General features: G+C 35.1%; 1 protein-coding gene and 1 pseudogene across 1 annotated transcript; both read left to right on the top strand.

Annotated features, from left to right (window-relative positions):
* Nucleotides 1–933: 933 nt before the first annotated feature.
* Nucleotides 934–3,339, top strand: LOC120196768. The gene has a single exon (XM_039198492.1). It carries the CDS (start codon nt 1,191–1,193, stop codon nt 3,129–3,131), a length of 1,941 nt encoding a protein of 646 aa, XP_039054423.1. The 5' UTR covers nt 934–1,190; the 3' UTR covers nt 3,132–3,339.
* An 11,090-nt stretch (nt 3,340–14,429) lies between these two features.
* On the top strand, nt 14,430–18,955 carry LOC120196909 (annotated as a pseudogene).
* The last annotated feature ends 1,111 nt before the right edge of the window (nt 18,956–20,066 follow it).

Here is a 20,066-nt window from a genome sequence, read left to right as displayed (position 1 = left end):
CTTTAACTAAAATGATTTCTTCAATATCTCTTCATTATCTAGTCATAAGAGTTGATATGCCTCTATTACGGATAAGTGACATCGAGATGCCTCCACCCACTTACTACAACATTCCTCCAGAAGTGTTAAGACACATCAACACATTCTGTAGTCTCTTTATAAAGGCATAGAGTTGCTTCTACCCCAGCTTACGACTTATAGAATCCATCCAAGGGGTCGAGTTAACCCGTTACTATAATAGGAGTTCCTCCATTATGTTTTAAGGATCATCGAGATGTCTTTTTCCTAGCGAGGGAATCCTTTCATTTCTTCTATCAAGGTGAATATTCTCAGCTCACGCTACAGTATCTCTTTGAAAGCGTAGAGATACCTTTGCTCATCCTGCATTATTTCGTCAAGGGTTGAGTTTCCTTCTCTCTACCAAGAGTGTTGAGATATCCCCGTTCCTATCTAATTAAAGGAATTCTCTAATTAAAGCACAACATTATATTTATGAAATTATAGTGATATTAATTATTATACTATACATATTTTAAAATAATTACCATATCTGAAATAATAGTGATCCAATGGTAGTAAATCAAGTTTTTGTATTATTGACAATGAAATAATTTTGTATTATTAGCAGGTAAATAAATTGATATTGTTTAAACATATTTCAAGTTAGATGTCTCGTACATATATATATATTATATATATATATATATATATATATATATACTAGAAGATTCATATATTAAAATTAGGTGTAATACACAAATAAATTAAAATAAAACTTTGAGGAGCCAGAATAAAAAAAGAAAATAAAAATCAGAAATAATAAAAAAAAAAGAGCAACAATTTCTCATCTGATCAGTAAAAGAAGAGCAACATTTTGTCCAATTATTAAGTCCTACTTTCTCCAATGAAAAATACCCAAATTTCAGTGATGTTTGTAAAAGCTATTTCCCTTCACAAAGGCTATAAAGAAGCGTTTGACCTTGTAACAAATATCGTCCGCCATGAATGACCACCCTTTTCTTCTTTCTTCCTCTCCACTTTTATAACGCAAAAACTACATAAAACCCCCTCATTACCTCCGCTCATCAAAACGCCATAAACCCAAGAAATCTCTGGCATTTTCTCTTTGATTTGATTTATTTTTCCATTTTTTGATCTCATAAAGTTTACCCTTTTTTTCGTTTGATTTGATGGCAGATATAGTGAAGCAAATCTTGGCAAAGCCAATTCAGTTAGCGGACCAAGTGACAAAAGCGGCGGACGAAGCGAGTTCGTTCAAGCAAGAGTCTGCGGAGCTTAAGTCCAAGACAGAGAAACTCGTTGGCTTGCTCCGGCAGGCGGCGCGTGCGAGTTCCGATCTTTACGAACGTCCCACGCGCCGCATCATCGATGATACCGAAAAAGTCCTCGATAAGGCCTTGTCTTTGGTCCTCAAATGCCGCGCCAATGGCCTTATGAAGCGCGTGTTTACAATCATCCCCGCCACCGCGTTCCGTAAAATGTCTTCTCAGCTCGAGAACTCAATCGGCGACGTCTCCTGGCTTCTGCGCGTATCGGCTTCCGGTGACGATCGCGACAATGAGTACTTAGGCCTTCCTCCGATCGCTGCAAACGAGCCCATTTTATGTCTAATATGGGAACAAATCGCGATCCTTTACACCGGCTCACTTGGCAACCGCTCCGACGCGGCGGCTTCTCTCGTTTCCCTGGCCAGAGACAACGATCGTTACGGGAAACTGATTATAGAAGAAGGAGGGGTTGGACCGTTATTGAAATTACTCAAGGAAGGGAAAATTGAAGGTCAAGAAAACGCCGCCAAAGCAATTGGGCTTCTGGGTAAGGACCCGGAAAGCGTGGAGCACATGATCCACGCCGGCGTTTGCACGGTGTTTACGAAAATCCTCAAAGAAGGTCCTATGAAAGTTCAAGCCGTGACGGCGTGGGCGGTGTCTGAACTGGCAGCTAATTACCCAAAATGTCAAGATTTATTCGCTCAGCATAATATAATCCGATTACTCGTTAGCCATTTGGCGTTTGAAACGATTCAAGAACATAGTAATTATGCTATTGCTAGCAACAAGGCCACCTTGATCCACGGGGTGGTAATGGCGAATAGTAATAAAGCCACTGTGAAAGTAGCTGTTGAAGAAGATCATCAGAGTCCGATTCTGCATCCGATGGGGAACCAAACCCCGAATCAGATGCACAATGTGGTTACGAATACAATGGCAATGAAGGGAGGGGCGAAATCGCCGCAAAAGCCGAGTAATAATCATGTTAGGAGTAACAGTCAGGGCAATGTGAAGCAATTTCATCATGTTTATTATCAACCACAGCAATCCGGCGCGACTTTGAAGGGAAGGGAACTTGAAGATCCTGCTACCAAGTTTTATATGAAGGCAATGGCAGCTAGAGCTTTGTGGCATCTTGCCAAGGAGAATTCGTCTATATGTCGGAGTATCACCGAGTCTAGAGCATTGCTATGTTTTGCAGTTTTGTTAGAAAAAGGTACCGATGATGTGCAGTTTAATTCGGCTATGGCATTAATGGAAATTACTGCTGTGGCAGCACGGGATACCGAGTTGAGAAGGTCTGCATTTAAACCGAATTCTCATGCTTGTAAGCTTGTAGTTGATCAGCTGTTGAAGATTATCGAGAAGGCTGATTCGGAGCTGCTGATTCCTTGTATCAAGGCTATTGGTAATTTGGCCAGGACGTTTAGATCAACCGAAACAAGGATGATTGCCCCATTGGTTAAACTTCTTGATGATAGGGAAGCTGAGGTTTCCAAGGAGGCTGCTATTGCACTTACCAAGTTTGCTTGCACCGATAACTACCTACACCTTGATCACTCCAAGGCAATCATTAGTGCAGGAGGTGCAAAGCATTTGATTCAGCTTGTGTATTTCGGAGAACAAACCGTTCAACTCTCAGCATTGGTTCTCCTATGCTACATTGCCCTCCACATACCGGATAGCGAAGAACTCGCCCAAGCCGAGGCACTTACGGTGCTTGAATGGGCATCGAAGCAATCCTACATGACCCAGGATGAAACTATAGACGCTCTTTTACAAGAGGCCAAAAGTAGACTGGAGCTGTATCAGTCAAGAAGTTCAAGGGGATTTCATTGATTCAATCGCAATTCCATTGTAATTCCTTGTTCGAAACAATGTCCTGTCATTTTCTAAAGGAGTGTACATACAGTTATCGGTCTTCCATCGGTGATCACAAGTATTTTCAGTCATTTGCAGAGCTGCATTGCCGGTATAAGGCTGGCCAGGAAGGAGTTCATGATATATTTGTTATGGGGTTCATATTGTAGCCCACATAAATATTTTTGTTCCTATCGGAATAATGTTTCCCCTTTGGGAATCACTACTGTATGTTGGTTTTAACTTATAAAGTTTAAATACATTTATTCATATTTTGCTAATTTGCATTATTGATACTTTGATAAGTTGGTTATATCTTGGAACAGCTAGGAATGAGGTAATGTAGGGAAAAAGTAGTCTGAAAAAAGACTGCATATTATCAGGAAATCAAAAACAAAAGAAGCTTACTGTATAAATTGGAGGCAGCGTGTCAAAAGGAAAACCCCTAGTTAAAGAAGATAGTATACAGATTTCAATCACCTTTTTAGCTCCAAAGTCATACAAGTTTTATGATTGGAAAAGGGAAAGAGTTTGCATTTGTGCAGCAGTTGCATGTAACATCTTCATAAATATAGTGGAGATGAATAATTTGACTCAGACTAGTCAACTGTAAATGATTCACGGTGCAGCTTCTCTGTTAAAAAATGATCAACTAACACCTCAAAACCATCCACGTCTATCACCTAACTTGCACTATTTTTGTCTTGTTTTGGTGGAACATGGAAAATAGAATTTAATACATCTTAGTGTTGATGCAAGGATTGTGAAAATGCATTTGCAATGAGATATTATTAGGTTTCATTCATGTTGGGCTTAAATCACCTGTCAAGTGGGTATTAGAAGTAGTATAAAATAAACTGAGTGGACTGGCCTAAAATAAGCCATAGTTTGCCTTAGATTGGCCCTTCAAAATATGGTTTAAATATTTTTGAATTTATTCATACCTTTTCAAATATTTACTTGATGGTTTTTGAGCTTAAAACTTATGTTTTCTAGGAATTTTAGTTCAAAGTATCGATCCATTTGATTCCAGTAGCTAGTGGACCGATCTAATTTTAAAAAGGATTGATCACTTTCTCAAAATGATTGATCCTTTCACGAAAAAAATGGACCCCTTGTAAGAAAAAATCGATCACTTTGTTGATAGCAGTCAAATATTTGAAAAATGATCAAACACTTTCAGAAATGGATTGATCTCTTGTGTAATAAAAGTTATTTTTCTTTACAGGTAACGACTATTTTTGCATCACAAATAATTATAACTCATCTCTAACGACAATAAATGGCTAGAAACTCATTCCACATTATATAAATAATTCAATGCCACTTAAAAAGGTTACTACACTTGTCCAAGCTTAAAGATCAAGAGAAAAAAGTTTCAATCTTCATTCTTTCATTTTTGTCTAGTATATAGTGTGTATAGCTTTATTGAATATCTTTTATAGTCATACTTTGTGAGCATAATCTTTGTAAACACTCATCTTGTAACACCCCCAACCCGTATCCGACCCGGATCCGAGTCCGAGGTGTCACATTAGCTTTTCAAAACTTTGTTCTTTACAATTCCGTAAAATCTTAAATTCATCATTTAAGAAAATAGGTACTTTACATTAATAATTACAATCAAATTGTTTCTTTAAAACGATCAGAGCATATTCAATTCAAATCTTGTAACTACATGCAAACTAAACTCTATAAACAAAATACATATGTTCAATATGTTTCTGATATGATCCTCGTAAGGAAGATACTGACCTATCTTGCTCCTCGCTACTTTCATTCTCGCTTCTCAAACCTACGTGTGAAGCATTCACACGCTAAGTCTATGACTTAGTGAGGCATTAAACTTATAAGAGAAACTCTAACTTTTTAACCATGCATGAACATATCATACCATGTTATCACACAAAACAATATAACATTACGTATAATTAAATGTACACAGATACAAATCACTCATCATTTACTTCATTAATCTTATATCACAAAAGCATATTCTTCACAAATATTTATATATGTTAATCATATCCTCTTGTCCTAACCTTTTTAACCAACATATATTATTTATAAACCAAACAATACAAATATCATCATATATCACAAAAGCATATTCTTTACATGGAATATATTTATTGTTATATCTTTATTTAGCCCATGAATATTTCTGAGAGCTAAAGATACGTGAGTACATAGAGGTTGTGCACTATGCTGTCACCACAGCTCGTAAAATTCCCACTAGGGGCGCGTAGAATTTGTCCCGTAGGACCACTATCTCCCGAATAACCACTATGTCCCAAAGGACCACTATGTCCCGAAAGACCACTGATAATTCCTCGACTCTTGGCATGCCAACTATATCTCTAGATCTCATAACACATAACATGGGCATTATCTTTATATCATTTCACATATTCTTATCACATAGGCACATAGCTTCTTATCACATTTCATATGATCACATAGTCACGTAGTTCACTTTCATATAATTCCTATGTCACATATACCTTTTCTCATATTCCTGTCATTCATAATCACATATACATGTGCTCATATCATTTCTCATTTAATCACATAGCTTATGTCATGTTTCATACAATTTCATATTCCTTTATCACTTGACTTGTTTCTTGTTTTTATATCTTCTCATATATATATAAAATACATATTTTCCCATATTATAACTTATATTACATATGCATGCAATCTTATGACTTATTATTAACTCAAATAATATTCCTATATTGTTTCCTAAATCATTATCATATAACACATAAATACACATCACATAACATGTAATGCAAGCATGGCACATTCACATAGTACACAATCCTAATCATGCTTGGACTCATGCTATCATATATTCAAAATATCGGGAACAGACTTATCACAAGTCTAATTCCCATGTAGAAATACATATATTCCAATAGTATGCACTCACCTTGGCCTCACTAAGTTCCAATCCCCTTTTATGATTCATTTCTTTCGATCGAATCTTAACCTGATAGTCGTCCTGGAACTTGTTCGTGCTCGATATCTACATAATCATACATTGATAAATATCAGTATCCAATTGATGTATTTTAATCTATCATTTCTTAGACCACAAGAAATGTCTAATTCTATTTCCCCTTGAAGTGCATCAGTACATTCTACAGTGCATCGATGCATTCCTTAACATGTGCATCGATGCACTATCCATGAATCGGTGCACAAATTACATTCGATGTTTTCATTTTAAGGGGGTGCATCGATGCACTTCTTATGCATCGATGCACTAATTGCATTCGATGTTTATTTATTTGAGAGTGCATCGATACACATTGAAGATGCTCGATGCACACAACCCAAAAATTCCATTTTGAGCACGAAAATGTCTTACTTTGTCCTCAAATTCTACTTATTAAAATCTCCTTATACCTTAAAACTTATATATATATATATATGTAAACCTTCTTATAACACTATAACACTTCATCATCTCTCATAATTCACCATAATTCTTGAATCAAAGAATTTCATCAAATTTTCCATGTGTTCTTAATTCAATTCTATCACCTCTAACTTCTTAATTAACCCTTTGACAAGTCAAATTTAACTTCAAATTCTACTTATCAAATCTTTTCCAAAATTTCTTATAAAAACTTCTAATCTTTAATCTCTCTTAACTCCTTCATCTTATGGTTTTAAGATAAATTAAGCTTTCCTTAAGCTTAATTATCATCTCAAGAATTAAACCCAACTTCAAATTAAAAGAAAACAATCACTTGACATAATCTTACCTTACCAATGGAGCCACGGGAAGAAAGGAAAAAGAAAGCCAAGCATCTCTAGAGTCTTCTTATTTTTCTTCTCCTCTCCATGTGTCTACTTCTTTTATAAGGGAAAATAAAAATATTTCTTTGTCAAATGACCATTATACCCCTTATTCCATCAGTTATTTACTGAACAATAAAAAATATTTCAAATCTTTCAAAATCAGACTTTAAGTTTTCAAAACTTCTATTTTAGTCACTTGCTCTTGTTTTGGGATGTTACACATCTAGAGAGGTATCCCTTGTTTACACAAATCAAACATTGTAAAAGGGAGTGGTTTTCGTTTAGCTTTAAAAAAAAGCTAGAGTGGTCCTATCTTAGCTATCCTAAAAGATAGGGGAGGTTTCTATCTAAGACTTGAAAAAATAGTGTTGTAACAGTTAAACATTGTCCTTGAAAAGTTCAATTCAAGTTAATGAATTGGGAAATCCTTAGCAGTGGAAAGCTAAGGTAGTATATAGACCTTAGTTGATAAAGTCAAACCACTCTAAATCAATTATGCCAAAAGTTTTTATTTTTATCAAGTTTCCACCAAATTTTGTAAAACTCAATTCAACATCTCTTGATAGTGTTCGATTGATCAATCAATCTAACCATTGTAACCATCCATAAATGTGAATATGACATTTTCGTAACTCATGTCCAAGACTTGTAACATGAATAGGGATGGTAACGTATCAAATTTTTGACCCACCCAAATCTGACCAGAAAATTAAAACCCTCTATTCGTACCTGACCCGATTTGGGTTTAGGAGGGCTCCACCGATTTGAAACTCGTCCCCATATTTAGGTTAAAACCCATGCCCATATCAAAATCAAAATCCAACCCAACCCAATCTCTCTTTATATAAATTAATTGTTATTAGGTAAAATAAGGACCTAATTAAAAAAAATAGAAAAGATATTATTGTAATTATCCCTGAATATATAAAGAATAATTATAATATTATGTTGGTCCGAATTGGGTAAGATTTATTTCACCCTAAAACCAATCGAACTCGAACTCAAATTTTCAAAATAAAAAACCGACCTGAACAGACCGGGTTAAGTTGAAACCTATTGAGCTCGAGTGAAATTACCATATCTAAGCACGAGCTGACGAAATTGACTTATCATGTTTAAGACACCTCAACTTTGACTGAATTTTATCTTCAACATATTCTTGAAAAACGTGTTGTTTAAACTTCAATTAAAATTCTCCACAGATTCTAATGGAAGTACCTTCATATTTCTTATCGGAGCATCAATGAAGTCACGATAACAATGTAATATCAGTTAAATAAATACTAATAATATTTACCTTATCGACATTTTCCTCAATATCCATAACTCAATAATATTGCTTCATATTTCATATAAAGTTCTCCACATCCATGACACATATAATCCCTTTGAACTCTTTCTTAAGGCATCCACCTTGGGCTTGATTGAAACAATCAACATTTCACTACTCATGGTTGCCTTACTCAAAAGTAGTTCTCCCTTGAGTTCTTATACCTCTTTCCTAAAGACTAATATATTTACTTTGAGTATCACTTTTTTGACCCACCTTGTCTACAGTTGAGATGAGCACGTCTTATATATTATTTTCGAGCTTTTCTCCCTTAGAGATAGGGATGTCAATTTAATCTGATTTCGACGGATCCCAACCTAATAGAAGTGGGTTTTTTCTTTTAAATTTTGGGTTCAAGTTGGATTCAGTGTACAAATTTTTTGAATTTAGGGCGAGGTTGAATTTTAGCGTGAAAAAATACTTGACCCGACCTAGATATTTTTAATTATATTATATAGTTTAAATTGTTTACAAAAATGTCACCCTATATATATTGTTTTAAGATATCTCTCATTTCATTTCTTCCCTCCTTCTACCTCATGTTTGAATTTTTTCACTCAACTTGTCTTCATTTCCTCCCTCAAATTCTATTTCTCTTCCACTCTAATATTTGAATAACAAAATTTAACTTTGTTTTTTGTTTCGTTATTTAGATGATTAGATCCTCTCATTTTTAAATTTTTTTTCTTTTGTTCAAAGAAAAATCTAAACTTTGAGAGCTATTTTATTTAAAGATTTAGGTTATTTAGTTTATGAATTCTTTTAATCCATTTTCTTTTTATTTTAAATTATTGATCTAAAATTCTTTGTAATTTATGTTATTGTTTATAAAAAATTAATTTTTATCTACAAGAAAATATACCTTTAATGACACACATATAAAGGAAACAAGCGTGGATTATGCTCAATCAAACCAGAGCAACTTCAACCTAAAATCATGACAAACATTTGGTTATAAATTCCATACGTGTAACTAATTATATACTTGTATTGTACACCTATCCATTGTAATCTCTAGCACAATTCTAGCATTATCATTTATGTATTTCCTAAATTAATTTCTCTCATTCTTGTATATAACTACATAGAATCTCTATCAATAAAGTGTGAGAAAATATTCATTGAAACCTTTGCAGTGCTTATCTTCTATATGATATCAGAAGAGCCGATCTCTACCAAGCGACCGATCCAAGTAACTACAATGTCTTCCTCCGATCAAACTCCTAATTTTAATCTCAACACCCAACCCCTTTTCGCATCTGAAAAACCCCTTATCGCTCTCAACATCACTGCCCAAATCAATGAAAATTTGACTCCCTCCACTTTTCCTCAATGGCGTGCTCAATTTGAAGCACTTCTTATTGGTTATGATCTTCTCAACTATGTTGAAGGCACCTTTCGGTGTCCTTCTTCAGATGGCACCCCGACAGAAGAACTGCGCAAGACCCATTGGGTCTGACAATATAAACTTATCATGAGTGCGATTTTAGCCTCTACCTCTCCGACCATTACACCACTCATTGCTACCTCAAAATCCTCCTATAAAGCTTGGAAAAGCTCACTCATGTTTATGCTAGCCGATCTCGAACTCATGCAATGCAGTTAAATGAGGAACTTACCTTAATCCAGCGTGGAAATAGGACCATCACTGAATATCTCCATACTGTGAAGACAGTAGTCGATGAATTAGCCATCATAGATTATTCAATTTCGGATGATGACCTAACACTTTATGTATTAAATGGCTTAAGTCCAGATTTTCGAGAGATTACAACGCCGATTTGTGCCCATGAGTCATCTCTGATTTTTGAGGAGCTGCACCACCTGCTAGTTGGTCACGAGGCTTATCTGAGGCGCCTGTAAACTGCAACGCAAAACTTAGTTGCATCTACCAATTTTACGAATATGAAGACGTCGGTAAATGGAGGAAGTCGTCAGTGTTTCTCTAAACACAATGACCATTCCTGTGGGCCTCAAGGCTCCAGTCCAAACCGGTACTCAAATGGAGCCCAACGTGATAGACGTCGCCCCAATACAAGTACTGGTAAGCCAAATCACTCTAACCGGCACTATCAACCCAAGTGCCAACTGTGTGATCAATTAGGCCATATTTCCAAGGCCTGCCCTCAGTTCATTCTCAGAATGTCTCTATCAATTATGCTACCACTTCTACGGGAAAATATAAAAATTGGCTACTTGATTCAACCGCTTCTCATAATATCACGGGTGATCTTTCCAATTTATCTATTTGTTCCGAATATGATGGAACCGATGAAGTAATTCTCGGTGATGGTTCAGGTTTGGCCATCTCACATATTGATTCTTTGTCTTTACACTCTCCGCACCGAACATTTACATTACGTGATATTCTCTATGTTCCCAATCTTTGCAAAAATTTAATTTCTGTGCATCATCTCACCAAACAAAATGATGTCTTTATAGAATTTCATCCCTTTCATTTTTTTGTGAATGACAAGATCACGGGGGCGATCCTACTAAAAGGAGCATGTAATAATTGCATCTACACCTTTTCAGAATCATTGGCGATATCCAAAAAGGTTGCTAATGTGCATTAAATGATCTCCATTGATGGATGGCGCAAGCGTCTTGGGAATCCTTCTCTTAAAATTATTCATCATCTTGTCATGAAATTTTCTCTTCTTATTTTCTCGCATAAAAATATGTCTTCATTATGTCATTCATGTTCTATTAATAAAGCACATCAACAACCTTTTCGTGTCACAAGTCTCCAAAGTCATGAACCTCTTGAACTTATTTACACGGATGTATGGGGACCCGCCAGTTATATTGGGATTGATGGATCACAATATTATCTTATTTTTGTTTATCATTATACAAAATATATATGGTTTTATCCCATGACCACCAAATCTGGCGTTTCTATAATTTTTTCGCACTTCAAAAAATTTGTTGAAACTCGCTTTCAAAAATCCATCAAAACAATATATTCAGATAATGGAGGTGAGTTTATTGCTTTAAAATCATATCTCTTACTTCATGGTATAACTCATCTCACCACTGCCCCTCACACTCCACAACAAAATGGTGTCTCTGAACGTCGTCACCATCATCTAGTTGAAACGGGCCTCACCATCCTCTATAATGCAAATCTTGATTTTTCATACTGACCCCATGCTTTTAAAACAGCCTCTTATCTCATAAACCGATAGCCCACGTCTCTCCTACAAAACAAATCACCTTTTGAAGCTCTTTTTGGTCAATCACCCAGTTATTTAAAATTTAAAAAATTTGGGTGTATTTTTTATCCTCTCACAAGGGCCTATAACTCAAACAAAATGAAGCCAAAATCCAAAGAATGTATCTTTCTCGGATATTCACTAACTCAAAATGGCTACAAGTATTTTGAGCCTAAAACGAAAAAGTTCTTCATCTCTCGTCACGTGTTATTCGATGAAAATTGAACTCACTTCAGCCAATCTTCCCCCATCCCTTCCAAGCTCAACCCAAACCTTCAAAACCCTCATCAGCTGCTCTCTCTTCACTTCGGTGCCTAGCCGACTGCAATACCCTCCTCAACGGTCTTCAATGTGTTGGCACCCTCGCTGCCTCTGGAAGGTTCACCTGCCATTGTTGCATCCTCCCCAGGTACTTTCGCACCATATGCTCCTTTCATTTATGAGTCCTTGCATGCTGTAGATAATAACCCCACTCATCCGAATAAATATCCAGCTTATAATCGGACTAGGTCTTTACCAGATTTTACAACGTCCCCTTCACCTCACCAAAATTTCCCTACAGCTAATCATCTCCCAAATCCAAATCTCATAAACCATAACCCAACAAGCCCTCCACCTCAACGCACTCACATCATGACCATAAGATCAATGAACCAAATTTTTAAACCTAAACAAATCCACACCGTGTCAAAACATTCCCTCCCTCAAACCATTGAACCAACAAGTGTGAGCCAAGCCATCTCTCAACCTCACTGGCGTGAGGCCATGTCCACAAAGATCACTGCCTTGATGAAACATGGGACTTGGGATTTAGTTTTATCCACTTCTGAATGTAAACCCGTGGGGTGTAAGTGGATATCTCGGGTAAAATGGAAGGTTGATGGTTCTGTTGATAAATTTAAAGCCAGACTCGTGGCTAAGGGCTACAATCAACGTCCTGGTGTTGATTACACAAGGACATTTAGCCCTGCAGTTAAACCAGCCACTATTAGAGCTGTATTATCTATTGCAGTGATGAATGGATGGGATCTAAGGCAAATGGACGTTAATAATGCCTTTCTAAATGGTGCCTTAACTGAAACTGTTTTTATGGCACAACCTCCGGGATTCAAAAATCTTTCCAAACCCCATCATGTGTACAGACTAAAAAAGGCTATCTATGGGCTCAAACAAGCCCCACGAGCTTGGTACACTGCCCTCAAAACTGTAATTCTTCAAATAGAATTTCGAAACTCCAAGATAGAATCTTCTCTCTTTATATACAGCCACGGCTCTACTCTTTGCTACCTTGTGGTGTATGTTGATGATCTTATCATCACAGTAAATAATTCATCCCTCATGACCTCCATCATTAAACAGTTGGGTGACATGTTTTCTCTTAAGGATATCGGCCCCCTTCATTTTTTCTTAGGGATTGAAGTCATTCCTACCAAATCATGATTATTTCTCTCTCAATATAAATTCATTCGTGGGCTTTTAGACACTACAAGTATGAGTGGTGTGAAAGATGTCTCAACCCCTCTTTCCACCACCTAACCTCTACAACTGATTAATGGCACGGCTGCTGTAGACAGCTTTGAGTTTCATCGAATAATTGGTAGTCTTCAATATTTGTCATTGGCATGTCCAAATATCTCTTTTGCAATCAATAAACTATCTTAATTTATGCACAAGCCCACTGCAAATCACTGGACAACAACAAAACGACTCCTTCGCTACTTAAAACAACCCATTTTTTATGGTATTCAGATCCACAAAGTTGGATCTTCTGTTCTAAGGACATACACTGATGTCGATTGGGCTAGAAATATCGATGACCGCACGTCAACCTCTGCTTACATAAGTTTCTTGGATCTTAATCTAATTTCATGGACCTCCAAGAAACAACGTGTAGTTGCAAGATCCTCAACTGAGGCTGAATATCGGGCCCTAGCAAATGTGGCTTCCGAGATAATATGGATGTCTACCCTTTGTAAAGAACTTCACATTCCACTCAAAGACTTTCATCATCTGTTATGTGACAACATTGGAGCCACACATCTAAGTTTTAACCCAGTCAATCATTCACGCATGAAACACATTCAAATTGACCTTCACTTTGTGCGTGACTTAGTTCAAAATGGAAGCCTTCAAGTCAGACATGTTCACACTCAAGATCAGTTAGCTGACCTCCTCACCAAGCCACTGTCAAAACAGCGTACATAATTGTTGCGTACCAAGATTGGTCTTGCCTATGGAAGCTCAATCTTGTGAGGGCGTATAAAGGAAATAAGTGTGGATTCTGCTCAATCAAACCAGAGAACGTTCATCCCAAAATCATGACAAACATTTGGTCATAAATTCCATACGTGTAACTGATTATATCCTTGTATTGTACACCTGTCCACTGTAATCTCTAGCACAATTCTAGCATTATCATTTATGTATTTCCTAAATTAATTTCTCTAATTCTTGTATATAACTACATAGAATCTCTATCAATAAAGTGTGAGAAAATATTCATTGAAACCTCTACATTGCTTATCTTCTATAACATGAACGATGACATGTGCTAATTTATGACTTGCAAAAAATGTCACGTTTCTTAAAATCTGAACGATTTATGACTTACAATAATGTGTGTCATATTTAATAGTCATAATCCAAAAGATTTAGCAAACACACGGAGTACACTTTTCATTATGTGTCATCTCTAAAAGTCATCTTTTAATTCGGGAACTATATATTTTAGCCTAAAATAAATATAAAAAAAACTCGTTCTAGTTTACCCAAATAAATAATAAATTGAATCCTTCGACTCTGAAATCAGTCCCTCAAACATTCATTGATTTGATCGAATTCAAACTGTTCAAAAGAAATATTAAAATTATTTCTCCAATTCTGTGAAGAACAAGTCTTGGTTCCAACCTTGAAATGGGGAAGGATGAAATACCCGATTGTCTCAACAGTTCGCTGTGGTCTACAACTCTCAGCAGCGGTGATGATCACATCCACCGTCACTCGCCTTCTCCCACTATCTCTTCCAATGCCGTCTTCGAGCCAATTGTTCAGCCTCTGGTTCAAGTGCATCCTCCCGTAGCGGCCTTGAGTCCTCAGTCCACTGCTACTTCCCCCAAATCTGAATCCAGAGATCAAGTTGATAAAAATAGTGACGATAATAGCAATGATAATGACCAAAATGCTAGTTCTTCCGGCGGTTCTCCGGATGATATCTCTCGCCAGGCTCAGATTTTAACCGAGGTTTTTAATTGTATCTCAATTTTTTTATTGTTTTTATTCTTTCTTTCTTTCTAATTCCCATCTTCTTCGTGACAATTGTCAAAGAAGGTAGTAAATTTGTGGGAACTGCGGCAGATTGCGTCGCAGGGAATTCCTGAAGGTGTATGAATAAGGTCTACAGTGTGGAAGGTGGTGTCTTTGTCTTTTTTGTTTGGTTGCTGAGAAATTTTGAAATTTGTTGAGATTCCTATATTTTTAGTCTCTGAATCGAATGAATCTTCAATTCCATACATTCAAAGTTGCTTTGCTTTTCTTTTTGGATTAATGCTGAGATAGGGTTATTTGGTTGCTCTGGCAGTTATTATTAGGGTATCTACCACCAGATCGTGTGCAGTGGTCGTATGAATTAGCTAAGAAAAGGTATAAGTACAAACAGTTTAAATAAGAGCTATTGATGAATCATGTAAGTGTTTCTTTTTCCTTTTGCGTGTTAAAATAGTGTAATAGATGAATCCCTATAGGTCACAACTACAATTTAGTTATAAAATCGTGTAATTTAATCTCATATTTGATTTCATCATAGGCAAGTAAAATCAATAATGGTTACTGGAGAAATGTCTAAATGTTGACACATATTTCTGAAATATTACAATACGTACTGTAGATGGAACTAAAGCGGCAAACTAATTTTTCCTATTAACGAACACATGCATTGTGAAATTTGAATTCATATACTTGGTCAGATTTTAAAAGATCATGTCAACATTTAAATGATTTTTCATGAACATTGTTTTCAGTAAAACTTGTTTGCACCATACAAAGATTAAATTAACAGTCCTATTTATTGAAAAAGATGAAAACCAATTCTCTGGTATGAGTAAAATTGATATTGGCATTGATGGAAAGCCATCTATATGCTAAGATGGGCTTCTGAAATATGAAAATACAGACTTGTAGATTAACTTAAGCAGCAAATGGATTTCTTCTATTATAAAACAGTGGTTGTGTCAATTTTCGACTCATATGCTTTGTTAACTTTTAGAAGTTCAAGTCAACATTTAGATGATTTTATACGAACATTGTTATAGATTTTTCTTGTTTATACCATACAAAGATTGAATTACACAATTATATTGTACACGGGTTAAATTTCACTTTTAACTATAGTTTGAATATAGTACCAAGACTGTATAGATACTTTAACCAAATAGTGTATTAATAAATACATTATAATGATTTCATACACTATGGGCAAGTATGATATTATAAGTTCCTTTGTTTACTGGCATGGTAAAATTTTAACAGCATTTTTAATGTTATCTTGTGTGTTCGATCTCTTTCTCTATTTCTGTGAGAGTTTTGGGTTTTTGAATGTTTTGTTCCTAGTCAGACAGAAATGGCAAGGAAGTTGGAGAAGTCTGTGGTTCGTGACAATGATCATTCAGAATCTGAATGCAGTGGTCTGCTTTCAAGATCACAGGTAACTCATGGAGAAAATCCTTTAAGCCTTGGAGAAAGCAGCATATGGAATCAATTCTTTCAAGTATATTGTTAGGCTTATTTGAAAATATGTTATTGGAACTGTACTGCATCTGTGGTGTTTTCTTTTATGTTAAATGCATTAAATAAAGACTGTGAACGCTAAGTTGAGCTTCCTCCCATTAATTTAGTTCATTTGTTTTTATTGGAGCCTGACTTCTAGTGCTTAGTTGACGTTAAGGATAGAAGAAAGAAAGAAGGATAACAACTATATGGACAGAAGTAAAAAAACATTGAAGGGGTATTACACTTTGATGTAAAATATATTGAATTATAATTAAAAGATTGAATAGTTTCTTGCACAATTGTGTTGTTGTTAGCATTAAAATATCTATCCCATATATTATCTTTAGCTTTAATTTACTAAGAATAATCATATGTTTTATAATGTGTTATCTGATTATCTCTGTTATTATTAGATCCTGATATTTGGTATTTATAATTGTCAGTGTTATATAGCAATATTATAGTAAGAAATCCAAGAAGTTGGACGAGGGGAAAACAATTCATGCTACACATATTAGTTTTTGGTCAATACTTAGTTGAGAGAACATGAACTGAGCATTACTTGTTTACAACTGTATTTGTATACTAGTTTATACATGAAAGTAGTGACGGAGAGTTCTGATTTTTCAATTATAAATTGAATCTGTCATTTATTTTATTCTCTAGTCCTTAAAGTTTTCCTGATTTAGCAAGCATTTAGGAAAAGGTTTTTTCCCCATTTGTTTGCTTAGTTTTCTTGCGATGTTAGTCATGTTGTTGATAAGCTGATTTTTTTTTTAAAAATGTCCTCCTTTTAAGTTCTAGATAAAGATTAAGTGACTTTTTTTTGGGCTGGTGGTATTTCAAGGACTTGGAAATTATAGAATAGATTGACCGAGATATGAAACCCACTCATCCAGATATGAACTTCTTTTCCGGAAACTCGCAGCTTGCAAAGTCTAACCGGGTATGCATTTTCTTTCTTGTGATTTTGTTGTTTAACCCTTTGGACTCAAGTTTTGATATGAGAAACAGAGCCATTTCTGACTTATACTTGCTCATTCAGGATGCATTGAAGGACATTTTAATTGTATTTGCCAAGTTAAATCCAGGTATAAGATATGTTCAAGGGATGAATAAAATCTTGGCACCTCTATTTTATGTATTCAGAAATGATACGATGAAGATATGGCGGTAAAGATCTCATTGTCTTTCCTATCTAGTATGTATTATTTGTTTTAATGTTTTTCTTCATGCAAAACTTGTTGGTGCAACCAAAACAGTGTTTTCTGCTTCCGGATCCTTCCACTTTTTTCAGCTTTGAGATTTACATTTTGTTTATCGTTTGGTGTTCTTGTCAAACCTGTATTTGCCCATTTCTATCTGCAACACTATTACCACCAACTCCCACTTTTTTCTTGTCTCAAGCAACATGATGAAGAAAATTTTCATTTACTTAGTTGACACTTGCTTAAACTTTATTCTTCTTGAAACACCTATACTTAACGCATATAAAGACATGGGTTTGAACTTAGGAGATATCACCCTACAAGGTGTATCCAAATACTACTTGATTTTTTTTAAATTGAACACACCCATTTCAGATACATATTCACATGTGACATGACATCATATTTGAGTCTTGAGTAACAAACTAATGCATACAAGCCAGAAATGTTTATATGCTCCAAAACTGATGAATACATTTCCGTATTGAACTCTTGCAGGCCGTTGCTGAAGCTGATTCATTCTTTTATTTTGTTGAGTTGCTAAGTGGATTTCGTGATCATTTCTACAAGCAACTTGACAACATCAATGTTGGAATTCGTGCCACAATTACCCAGTTGTCACAATTTCTGAAAGAACATGATGAAGAGCTTTGGAGTCATCTAGAGATCACAACTAAAGTAAGATATCATTGCAAAATCCAAACATCTTTTTGTATTGTTTAGATTTTATCTATTCATACATTTCTTGTCATCTTCTGTATCTGGGTCATGCTTACCTATTACAACAACCCCACCTAGGGGGACAATTAAGCCAATTTGAACTGTAAAAGCTCGAGAGCTCTACTTGAAACTCCATACCTTGAAGTTTGGCTTGAGCTCAATAAAGTTTCACGTTTAAAGCTTGATTCAAAATAAAAATTGATTTGCTCAAATTTGTTCAATTAATCTTGTTTATCTAGTAAAAGATAAGTTTAATATGATGCTTTGACTTCAAACTCGGTTATTTATACTTAAGCTCGAGTTAGAATTTAGATTTTTCAATATTCATTAGAATAGTATAATATTGAATTAGAAAAGCTTGGTTAGGCTTGCAAGCTATTTGAGTCTAGCATTAGGATGCTTGAATTCAACTGGCTCAGTGGCTCGAGCTTTTTATTAGACTATGACTGAGCCATATTATATTTTTTCTTATAAGCCTAATTTGAATACCTTGTAAGTGCAAGTGTCTCATTTACCCTCGTTAGCCTCGGCTCCTCTATAATTCCAGTCCCCTTCTTACCTTGTCATTTCTTGGCGTGACAATTATTTAAGTCTAATGTTAACTGCTGTGAATAAATATCACAGGTCAACCCCTAATTTTATGCATTTAGGTGGATTACTATGCTATTGACACAAGAATTCAATTTTGTGGATAGCCTTCATATCTGGGACACACTTTTAAGAGATCCGGAAAGTCCTCCGGTATGATTGGAATTATAATGCCCCATCCCCCTTTTGCTCTAACCTTATTAGCATGATAAATGGTTTTAGTCGTGTTTGAAATTTGATCAAATGTTATCTAGTTGATTTCAATCCAAATTGTACCAAATTTTTCTATTGGATTATTCTTTTATCCATTTATTTGGCGTTGAATTAAAGCTCCATTGATCAAATATGCATTATTAATGAAGCTCCATTGATCAAATACTTACATTAATTCTTGCAATGTTAATGCCCCCTCCCCCCTTTTACCCTAACCTTATTTGCAATTTGGATTGAAATCAGCTAGATAACATTTGATCAAATTTCAAACACGACTAGAACCATTTATCATGCTAATAAGGTTAGAGCAAAAGGGGGAGGGGCATTAAAATTGCAAGAATTAATGCAATAATTAATGCAACTATCATATGGACTTGAAGTAGGATGCTATTCTAAACAAATTAATGCAAGTATTGTTAGCAATACTGAAAACTGTGAATTCGTGTCGTGATAATGTATATAATTTATATGGGAAGTTTTACTAATTAAATGTGCAAAATTTATTTTTACATATGCTTCAAAGAATGCATATGTAAAATTGGTCATTTTAGTACTCTTTGATAGTTATATACTTCATTTTAAATAAGTATAAATTATATACTTATTTCATATTTTTTACTTAGGTTAGCGATGGGAATGAAGAATACACGAATGATGATATTCACAAAGAATGGGTATCTTATGTGGCAAACTTTATTATGCCGTGATATTTTGTATCGACATATGATTACAATATTTTTGATAACTTAATGTTAATAAATTGTATGCAAATGGATTGATTATATATAATATGATATATATATTTAGTATTATGAGGCATTAAATGTGATTTAGTTTGATTATTTGTCAATCTACATATATATATATATATTATATATATATATATATATATATATATATATATATATAATTTACGACATACAATCACGACACACGAATGTGTGTCATCTTTTTTAATGACGTGTGCTTCAATGACACGCAATGTAAGTCGTAAATGTATGCCATAAATGCGTGTCATAACTTTATGACACACAAATGTGTCATTTTCATTTATGAC

This window comes from Hibiscus syriacus, unplaced genomic scaffold (assembly GCF_006381635.1).
Source record: "Hibiscus syriacus cultivar Baekdansim isolate YM2019G1 unplaced genomic scaffold, ASM638163v2 tig00117034_pilon, whole genome shotgun sequence".
Lineage (NCBI taxonomy): Eukaryota > Viridiplantae > Streptophyta > Magnoliopsida > Malvales > Malvaceae > Hibiscus > Hibiscus syriacus.
Note: the sequence above shows the minus strand (reverse complement) of the source record. Positions and strands in the feature narration are given on the sequence as shown.

What these genes read in the sequence shown, in the direction of transcription:
- LOC120196768 (XM_039198492.1), top strand. Translation starts at nt 1,191, where the DNA reads ATGGCAGATATAGTGAAGCAAATCTTGGCAAAGCCAATTCAGTTAGCG.